This window comes from Mchenga conophoros, linkage group LG7 (assembly GCF_057382185.1).
Source record: "Mchenga conophoros isolate Kocher_MC1m ecotype Shallow Benthic linkage group LG7, M_conophoros_male_GT1.1, whole genome shotgun sequence".
In the NCBI taxonomy this organism is placed as follows: Eukaryota; Metazoa; Chordata; class Actinopteri; order Cichliformes; family Cichlidae; genus Mchenga; species Mchenga conophoros.
The window spans coordinates 43,023,507-43,034,632 of NC_140532.1; the positions used below are offsets into that span (position 1 = coordinate 43,023,507).

General features: G+C 40.9%; 1 protein-coding gene across 1 annotated transcript; it reads left to right on the top strand.

Moving 5' to 3' along the window:
- The first annotated feature begins 429 nt into the window (after positions 1–429).
- On the top strand, positions 430–9,765 carry LOC146570753 (keratin, type I cytoskeletal 18). Its single transcript, XM_085281229.1, has 10 exons — positions 430–493; positions 3,135–3,407; positions 3,533–3,658; positions 4,096–4,178; positions 4,859–5,015; positions 6,205–6,369; positions 6,465–6,590; positions 7,641–7,858; positions 8,635–8,663; positions 9,188–9,765. The coding sequence occupies exons 2-10, from the start codon at positions 3,144–3,146 to the stop codon at positions 9,301–9,303; spliced, it is 1,284 nt and encodes a 427-aa protein (XP_085137355.1). The 5' UTR covers positions 430–493; positions 3,135–3,143; the 3' UTR covers positions 9,304–9,765.
- The last annotated feature ends 1,361 nt before the right edge of the window (positions 9,766–11,126 follow it).

Below are 11,126 nucleotides of genomic sequence, written 5' to 3' on the forward strand. Positions count from 1 at the left end.
CTGCCTGCATGTTGCTAGTAATGTTTACAGGTGTCATTTTCCTGAGATAAACAGTGCTACTCACTCTGCCTGATAGTGGTTTTAAATGTGTGCCTGATGCTGTGAAACCCGATGACTCCATGAGTGTCTGCAGAAATCTATAGAACATATTATCGGGTTCATGAGGAGATCTAAAGCTCCTATCCCTACCATCACCTCCCAAAAATGTAGCACCTGGTTTTTTCATTATGTCTTGCGTTTAGTTTACCTGTTCACTTTTCATCGGAGTTTAAACGCAAATAACAATGACAAAGACATAAAGTGAGCAGGCATGAGTGGGAAGAGCACCCTACCTTTCTCAAGACCTTCAGGTGCATTAAACACACCTCTACTTGAGAGTTAGATCCTCCCACTCCCGCTCACCTGCATATAAGCACACCTGTAGCATCAGCAGCAAACAGAGCCTACTACATTCTTCTGGATCGTAGACTGACTCTACCTGAACAAAGTCCTGGTAAGGAGAATATATATCTTGTTGGTTTTATTCTTTTATTCTTTATTTTTAGGAATCAGACTTAAATGAAACAGGTAAATATTAATTAGTGGTTTTGCTTGCTTGTTTAATACATTTAATTAGTAATAAGGTTGTTATCATGGAATAATTATAATAATGCACTGACATGAATCCAAATAAAACTTCTAAACTTCTTGCTCAGTTTCATTCAAATGGTCAGCACACATATTAGTCAGTTGATAGCGTGATGATGATCCCACATTATAAAATGCCCATTTCCTGCTGTACAGCGTGTCCCGTTGTGTTGCTGGAATTCACTCTGAATATTTTCTAGATCATTTTCCCAAGCTCTATCTCTCATCTGAACAAGGACTGTCTGTCTCCTGCTGGGTCCTTTGTAGTGTTGTGGGAACGGTGTTGTGAGGATCAAGTGACAGAGAGACAGAGAGGTTCCCTTGACCGCTAATCTGCTACTGAAACTTTGCGAGTGTACACACACACACACACACACACACACACACACACACACACACACAAAGCCACCCTGTCCTTCACTACGTTTGACATCCAAAAAACAGTTAACCTTTTGTAAAGTCAAGGAAATACCATGAACACCTGTTGCGTTGGTACTAATATTAGTTAGTTAGTTTATTTGCTTGTTTTAATCAATTTTAAATCATGCTTTTTATTTGTTCTTGTTTCTAATGTCTCTGTAAAGCACTTTGAATCACCTTGTTGTTGAATTGTGCTATACAAATAAACTTGCCTTGCCTTGCCTTGCCTTGCCTTGCCTAATATTACTGACAGTAACATCATTGATCATTAAAAACCGATTACAAAGACGTGCCATTTGAAGGCGCATAGACACCTGTATCCTTCTCTGTTTGCTTCTGTTCTTTTAGAAATCCTCTATCAGTCTCTTCTTGAATATAAAACACATCTTATTATCAGACGTAAAAGAATATGTGAGAGTCCCACAGTCTCAGTGAGAGGCTCTTCTTCAGCCCATAGCCGAGCTGTGGTCATTTGCATTTAGATTTTATGCTGACTTGAGTTGAATTATGTCTGCACAGAGCTGAGACTGACAGACTGAAGAGTCTCCGGCCACGAAGTCAGTCATCTCTTGATGCAGATGCTTAGGATGAACAGCCACGAGGCAGCCGTGCATACGCTCATTGAAAGACTCCTTTCATCATTTTCAGTGGGCGATCAGTGGTCTTGAATATAAGACCCTACTTGTATTTCCATCAAAGTCTGCTGAAATGCTAGAATAAAGCACATTTGCTCAAGGATCACAAAAGAGCTTTTCTACAACCGGATCTCATGCAACACTACATTTAAATGACTGCCAAAGGTCAAACAGACTGGCTTTTGAAGTTATGATGTGTGTAATTTAAACATTCATCTGCTCTCTTCGAAGATATGAACCTGTAAGAGACTAAACCTCTGTGATTGTGCTCTGGTTCTGTTTCTCAAGTTTATGCATTTCCTCCGTCTTGTCTTCGTAGTTAAAAATAAACGTATAAGTACCCCAAGGGTAAGTCATGCTACATAGCCAAACTTAGCTAATATGTAATAACAGAAATTAACCATTTAATGTAAGATGAGAGCAGGTTTCAGCATTAAAGACAACTAAAAGTAATGGCTAGCAATGGAAATACACAACCAAAATAAATGTACATATGCTTTAAATACAAACAACTGGCTGAGATTAGTAGCTAACATTATAGCTAACTGTCAGCTAATAGCACAGAACTACTAAAATCAAGTTTAAGCTGCTCACTTGTTAACTTATAGGATGGATAAATAAATAAATAAAACACATTTAAAAGTTGTCATTAAAGTTATTCTAGTCAGTCTTGAGGAAAAAAATATCTATTTACCAACTGGTTGGCGAGTGTTTGCTGGAAGTCGCTGGCTGTCGGTATGAAATCAGCTGCAAAGAGGAGGCTACCTTTTTAATGTTTAATGCAGATTGCCACAGTTGCCTGTAGTTTGCTTGGAAGGTGCCAGTTGTCTGCAAATAGTCACAAAATACTTGCCGAGCAGTAGTAGAAGTTTTAAAAGTTTGAGGCAAACCTTAAACGAAGAATGTTCATCTTTAAAGTAAAATTTGTACTTCGTTGCCCCAACCAACACGTTTCAAAAGGTGCAGCTTTTACTCTGAAGGCGCTCAGAGAGTAGTTAGTGAATCTTTGCACTCAAGAGCACATGCTCCACGGAAACTACCAACCAACAAAATCAAGCTTTTTGCCAAATGGTCGGGTATCTGGCAAGATCTGTCGCTGGCTGACGGGGCAAGGCCTAGCATCAACCTCCAGCGACCATTTGCCATCAGGTTGGGGAATACACATTTTGCCCTTGCGACCAATGGTGTCCAGGGCTGTGTAATTGGCGTCTTGTTCAACTGACCTGACATTTGTCACATTTACAAAAAATGCTAGACAAGTTAACGCCATGCGGTTAGTGGTCACATGACTGCAAAACCTTGATATTGTAAGGTAAAAGCTGTCCAGATCCAGTTTAAATTGAGTTGATAAAGGGGCCGTGAGGCATATCAGAAAGGTTGGGAACCACTGGCTTGAAACACAACATTGTTTAACCCCCGAACCTTTTTGCTTTGTTCTTTACGCCTTCACAGCCGCCAATCATGGCCTCCAGTATTTCAATGAAAAGCTACTCTATTGGCCGTCAGCCCTCCTTTTCCAGCCGTTCGCTGATGGACACCGGCCGTGCTCGCTCTCGGGCTTCTGTGTCTTTCGCTGTAGCGAGCCCGCTCACCCGTTCAGCTTCCATCAGCCAGGATCTCAACGGGCCAGCAAGCCTTCAAATTAACGGACTGCATGGCAACAGCACCAATGAGAAGGAAGCTATGCAGAGTCTCAACAACCGTCTGGCCAACTACCTGGACAAGGTCTGACAATAACACAGCACTCCACTGTTACGTTATCAGCCCAGGAAATAACACAAGCAGTAAGCTGAAAGACTTTGATCATTAACCTGTGTCCTCCCTTCTCTGTGGCTCTTTGTATCCTCCAGGTGCGTTCACTGGAGCGCTCCAACGCTGATCTGGAAATGAAAATTAAGCAGCTGATGCTCGAACGCATTCCCAAAGGTCATGACCTCGATTCCATGATGGCCCAAGCTCATGCTGTTGAGCAAGAGGTAGGCATCGAGTGGCAGGCAGGCAGGGGAAAATGTCAGGTCAGCATAAGATCTGAGTTTAGAAGGGGCAAACAAGGCTCAAGGTTATAATGACTGATCACTTTACATAGACAAAACATTCATGCAAATATCAGATCTATTTTAGCAGGAAGTGCACTAGGAGAGTCATCACAGGCAGAATCAGCTCATACTTCTAGTTAACAAGTAGTAAAAGAAGCCAGGCCAGAGTTAATGATTGTTTTGTGCTTTTTAAAACAGAATTAGTCACAGTTCAATGAAGCTCGAACAAATCCAACTCTTAATGTATCATTTAGAAACCTTGTTGCTATTAGTGTAACACACAAAGGTAACATGAACATACACTAAAGTTAAATTATATTATATAAGCTTTAGTCCAGGATTTAATGCTATTATTGACCTATGTTAATATTTATCAGGTGAGGAAGAAGACCTTGGAAAATGCTCGTCTCATGCTAGAGATCGATAATGCTAAACTGGCTGCCGATGACTTCAGAATCAAGTGAGTGATTAATGATTGCACCATGGTGATATAAAGCTGTTTTCGCAGAATGATACAAAGAGATGTTTCTGTTAATAATGTCATTGACGCCTCTGTCATGTTTTGGTCAAACATTTGCTCAATCAACAAAAAAATGTTTGCACATTAACACAGCGTTCTTTGGAAAAAGTTATTTAAGTACTGATTATTAAATTAAAAGATTACTGTAGGAACACTAAAAAGCATAAAAAGGATAGTATGTCAGCTAACATACAGTTTTCATTACATACAGCCAAATATTTATCAGTATATATCAGTAAATGTATATTTAATACAAAGTTTTTCTTATTATTAGAAAATGTTTGTGTTCTTTGAGTTTTTATTGCTGTATTAATTAATTTCAGGCTACTTTTGTAAGACTTCCTGACTGCATAGGCATTTCTTACTACTTTGACTAATAAATATTATGCAAAGGGAAGTCAGAAGCAGAAGTACAGCAACACAAATGCAAATGTTTAACTTTAATTATGAAAAAACAAAACATTAAAGTACTTTTTCCTGCAAACATGTCATATCCAATCATATCCATAGGCAGTTTCTACCGCAGTAAAAACAAGGAGGGGGAAAGCAGTTTATCTGTGGAGGTAATGAATAAAAGTTTACTGTAATATACGATGCTGCTCGTCTTTCCAAACTACTAGATGGGAGACTGAAATGGTGATGTGTCAGTCTGTGGAGCGAGACTGTATTGCCCTGAAAAAGGCCAAGACCGATCACGAGCAGATCATTGCCTCTTTGAGGGGAGATTTGGACAGCCTGAAAGAGGAACTTTACTTCCTCAAGAAAAACCATGAAGAGGTTAGTGTGTTTGCCACCATCCCCATGTTCTCGTTTTCTCTTCTCACTACTTGACATTTGTGTAGTCTCATTTTCATTTTGGCCCTCTCCCTTCCCCAGCCTGCCCTCACAAACACTTGCTTGAAACACGCTTGACCCACTTTGGTGGACTCAGTGGGCTTTTTTAGCGCCAACATAGACAGAAAACGATGTGTGGTTGAGGAGAGCGCAGCGATAGGTGGTCCTCTGGTTACTGTGGACAAAAGCAGCAGGTAGATCTGGTTGCTCACACCTGCTCTCTCTATCCAGTCAGCTGATCCGAGGTGTTCTCCAAGGCAAAGATAAACTTACCCCCTCACACCAAAGGAGGAACTGATCTCCCTTTTACTGAAACAAGACTGTGTAGATCCTATTTAGTGCCACTTAGAGGCCACTAGAATAATGTGATGCAAAGAAAGAAGCAATATGTCCGAGACTGGAGGTTTTTAAAACCTCATTTTCACAATGAAACAATGAACTGCTGCAAATATTCAGCATGAATTTAACCAAATAAGAGTAGATTATTAGAACAGATCACATATTCTTAATTTTTATGTATTTTACCCATGTGGTGCTTGCTTTGTGAATGTGAATCTCTGGAATCTATGCCTTTTTGTTGAATATATGGCAACTCATTTAGATAAGCAGTGTCTCTTTGGGGAGCATTGGGACATTAGATAGACCCTAAGCAAGAATTCAGTGACTAAGCATGAAATATATAAACTATAATTCAAGTTTGTTGCCCAATAAAGTTTAGAAAAATGTGTATAAACATATATCAAGAGCTTTAGTAATACACTACTTTAGAATAAAACAGACTAGTGACAGAGAACAATGTAACAAAGAAGAGAGAGTGAAAGAAATCCACCAAGCATGCTTGAGCAGGATTATTTGTGTGCAAGTTGAAAGGCCAGGGGTAAGCTGAGCTCTTTCCCATTCAGTATTTATGAGAAACATCTAAATAATTAAAGTGCCATCACATCCTCTCTGTCACTCTGCGGTGTAGGGTTCAGCGATCTCTTCCACGCCTTCTTCATATGCTGACTGTGGAAACCAGTGTTGGTTACATTTAATTAGAAGTGACATTTAATACACAGTGCAACTAAAATAATTTGGTTTAAAAATGACAATGTGAGCAATGTAATAAAAACAATCTCCTGTGTGCCTACAGGAACTCGAGCAGATGAAGTCTCGTATTGCCAGAGATGAGGTGAACGTGGAGGTGGACTCTGCCACCGGGCCCGAGCTGGGCACCATTCTGTCCGAGCTGCGTTCCCAATATGAGGGCATTGTGAAGAGGAACAAGGAACAGGCGGAGCAGTGGTATCGCAAGAAGGTGTGGGGAGTAATATCTAGTGTGAATCACTGTAATAATGTTGAATGGTCCTCGCAAAGTTACACAAAAGGTCACAGAAAACACTTCTTTGCCAGCTGGAGACGATGCAGAATGAGGTGAAGGAGAGCAACGAGGCTCTGAGGGGAGCTCAGGGAGAGCTGACCGAGAGGCAGCGCTTCCTGCAGACCCTGGAGGTGGAGCTGGAGAGTCTGCACAAACAGGTGAGCTGGGATGCAACAGCAAGATGAAACAGCGCACGGACATACTGTAAATTCCTTTAGCTTCCACTCATCACCAACTGGTCATGTTAGATGGTTTTTCCTTCCGACTGTCTTGTGCTTGCTCATAGGGGTTGTCTAATTGTTGGAATTTTCCCAGTTAGTGTATTTACCTTTAAATACAAAGCACCTTACTGTCATTTGACTGTATGTAAAATCGAATTGAAAAAGTCACTGTGTAGACAGAGAATGTCTACACAGTGACTACAGCAAGAAAAGTCGCCCATCCCTAGGAAAGGTTGTGGTGTAGGTGAGGGTGTGGTCTTACTTCACTGCTGTTTTTCCTTTCTGCAGGCAGAAGAGTGACGTGTCTGTGTTTCGGTTAAAAAAAACCATTTTGAGTTGTGCAAACATAGCCTAATACCTGCAAGAGCAGTGCAAACACACCTCAGGCGTGATTCTAAATTTATGGTTACGAGTATTAACTTTTCAAAAAGCCGCACTGAAATATGGTGTTGTATTAAAGAAAGAGATTTGTCCAACAGCAACAGAAAATCCTTACAGATGTCCAGATAAGTTTCGTGTACATTCTTTGTACATTTCCAGACCACTGCATCTTATATTCTGGGAAAAAATCATTTTGTTTTTCTTTCGTTTAATCCTGTGTTGACAGTAAACATGTTTTACCGTGCAGGGACATATCACATTCAGTTGCAAAATAGTATGGGGTGAGGTTCAGTGGCGAGGTGGGTTAATTGTGTCTGAGCAGCAAATGTTTGCTTTAGGTGCCAAGGACTTGTCCGTTCACAGGAGTTTGTTGATATGGGCTTGGGAAGCAATTTCAGAATCAGGCGACCTACTATGTCATCATATTACTGATCGCTGGTTACAACACAACACAGCAGAGTCACTGTTATGAGGAGAATCATAGGGTTATCATGTCCGGTGGACATGCCGGTGTTTTTTAACTTGATACTGATATCACGACTATGAGGAATATTCACGGCAATTCCGGATATAGATTGCTTTGTTTTGTTCCCTTTTGCTCCTCAGATAGCAGCTCTGGAGGGAAACCTCGGTGAGACGGGTCAAAAGTATTCTGCTGAGATGGAGCGGCTGCAGGTCACCCTGAACCAGCTGGAGGAGGACCTCTCTCAGCTCAGGCTGGACATGCAGCGCACCAAGACCGACTACGAGCAGCTTCTTCGCATCAAGCAAAACCTGGAGATGGAGATCGCCACCTACAGACGCCTGCTGGAGGGAGAGGACTCGTAAGTATAGCAATACTAATAAAGATGTAGCGCATGTCTCAAAGGGAAATTATAATTAAGTATGCTTTACCCAGCCCTTTAAAATAAATCTGTATGTTAGCTTTGGCCAGCAGGTAACACAGAAACTTTAGTGAAGAAGTTAGAGAAGGACAATAACACACCTGATATACTCAGAGATTATGGTGCATCCTTGTAGTTTGATGTTCAGTCAGAATGGGGATAATTTGGCTACACTGTTGCCTTGATCACAATACCTGTATGATCATCTTACATCAAGCGTTTCTTAGCCTGCCGCCTGGCATTGTTGGGTGTAGCCGTTCTCAGATGTCAGCTTTGGTGAGAACACTGTTACTGTGGCAATGTTCTCAACAGACAGGAAAACTGACGAGAGTGTAAACTGTACTGCGTTGTTTATAAAACCTAATCACAAAAAAATATAATGATAAGCAAGTTGTAAGAAACTGAAGCTTGCTGTGTTTCATGCTAAGAGTCCTTTTAGGGCAGTGTTTTTCTGATTGGCTGCCCCTAACAAACCGAAGGTTTGAACAACAAATGGGTGGGGCTTTTGCACTCACAGCCAGATCTGTGTGCCTGAGGTGACTATATTAAGGATATCTGCTCTCACTGACATCAAAAAGAGCTAAAAACTGAAATAAAGCTGCATGAAACCAGCTATTATAAAATATATATAAGTTCCCTTTAAATGATTGCTTTGATTGTGTTAGTCTTGCTTTAATTGAAAGGTAATTCTAACAGGTTTTCTTTCTGCCCTTCAGAGTCAAAGAAGTCCCTCCTCCACCAAAAAGTGAGTGAGTTATTGAAAACTTTATGGAAGGAAAGAATGACCAAAAGTGAAGTTATGAGAAAGATAAGTCAAGCAAAAAAGGAAAACTGTATTCAAAGTCAAATGTGGATCTGAGCCAGCATTGTAGTAGACAGACAGACAGACAGACAGACAGACAGAAGGGTATATCTATCTTTTACCACACCCAGGAGGCCCACAAATAATTATAGTTATGTAAATATCCAAACAATGCACAAACCACTTACAGCTCAGCTCCTATAGCAACTAATGTGGGTCTGAAAACATTTCCCCCGTGTTGTGTGTCCTAATCTCTCTGACTTGCACTGCTGGATTAAGAAACTGGAGTGTGATGTGATGTGAGATGAATAGGTAACACAACTTTTACAAACTCTGTGCTTTAGTAGCAGTCACATATCATCCTATATGTGAAACTACTGAGATTTTACATTTTTTTAATGTATTTATATGCGTAAAAAACTAGTTTAGTCAGCCTCACATTCTCTTCTCATGTCTTTTAAACACAGAGGAGCCCGAAGTCCGCACCAGAAAGATCGTGAAGGTGGTGACTCAGACCATGGTCAACGGCAAGGTGGTGGACGAGTCCAGCGAAGTGGAGCAGATTGAGGAGTCGAAGAAATAGAACAAGCAAAGAGCCAGCTGAAATTTTAAAATAAACAAAATAAGTAGAAGTTAGAACTTTTTTCAAAAAAAAGGAGAAAAGGAAAAACAAGAAAAATTAAGAGTCCGCCCTATTACTCATGAATTGTGAAAATGAAGCTGAGAGCATTGTTGGAGGTACAGTAATGACTGACTATGAATGTCCTGTGTTTCCTATCATCTCACATGAAACGTGATTCAGACGTCACTACAAACAAGCTATGCTTTGCATGAGTTCATTGACTTTTAGATAGAAATGTGTGAAAACTGACTGATCACTGCTAAACTCTGTTTTACTAATAAAGGGTTTTGTAGTCAAATGATGTTTAATTCCTAGTGCGATAACATTCATTTTACTAAATGAACCTCTGTTCCTTTTACAACAATTTCATGTCTGCTGTTTACTGTTTGCATTCTGAATACAAAGACAGAATAAATCCACAATGTGTCCACCTTCTCTATTCTTACATCACCTTTGATAATGGCCTAGATTTTGGGATTTTTTGAGTCTGAATTGAGCAACTTAGAGTCAGCCTAAAGGCTTCATGAGGCTATTCTTCAGCACAGAAGTGCTTTGCCATGTTAAACGTCTGTGAAGGTTCTCATTCAACCAGGTCATCTTAGTCTAAGAAGATTGGAAAGAAAAGCGCCTGGACTTCTTTAAGTTGTTTGAAGACATTTCACCTCTCATCCGATAGCTTTTCTTTCCCAGCTCCTTAGGCCATGTTTAAAAGATTTTATTTAATTAAACAAGTTTACTGAAGTTAAGCATAAAGTGCAGCCAGGTTTAAAGGGACAATATATAAACAGTCATGAAACGTACAACCTAGGGCGATCGTGGCTCAAGAGTTGAGAGTTCGCCTTGTAATTGGAAAGTTGCTGGTTCGAGCCCCGGCTTGGACAGTCTCGGTCGTTGTGTCCTTGGGCGAGACACTTCACCCGTTGCCTACTGGTGGTGGTCAGGGGGCCCGGTGGCGCCAGTGTCCGGCAGCCTCGCCTCTGTCAGTGCGTCCCAGGGTGGCTGTGGCTACAATGTAGCTTGCCATCACCAGTGTGTGAATGTCAAATCAAATCAAATCACTTTTATTGTCACATCACATGTGCAGGTACATTGGTACAGCACATGTGAGTGAAATTCTTGTGTGCGAGCTTCACAAGCAACAGAGTTGTGCAAAATACAATAATGTAAACAAGCAAAATACAAGAATGGCTACATCTGAAACTAATAAATATATGTACAATATATAATAGTATATGCATTTCTGGATGTGTATACTAAATATTTTTCTACGTGTGTGTGTGTGTGTGTGTGTGTGTGTGTGTGTGTATACACATATTTTACAAATTAAATAGAGTAAACAATAAATAAAATATATAAAATAAAATGTACAGAGTTGAGACATGTGCAAAACAGTGGCATTACTGTACAGTATGGAGTGCATAATGTTGAAGTTCCAGTAGTGAAGCTGAGGTGTCTATGACGTGTTCAGCAGTCTGATGGCCTGATGGAAAAAGCTGTCTCTCAGTCTGCTGGTACGGGACCGGATGCTGCAGAACCTCCTTCCTGATGGAAGTAGTCTGAACAGTTTATGGCTGGGGTGACTGGAGTCCTTGATGATCCTCCCCGCTTTCCTCAGGCAGCGCTTCCTGTAGATGTCTTGGAGGGAGGGAAGCTCACCTCCAATTATCCGTTCAGAGCACCGCACTACTCGCTGGAGAGCTTTGCAGTTGTAGGCGGTGCTGTTGCCATACCAGGTGGTGATGCATCCAGTGAGGATGCTCTCAATGGCACAGTGATAGAAGGTC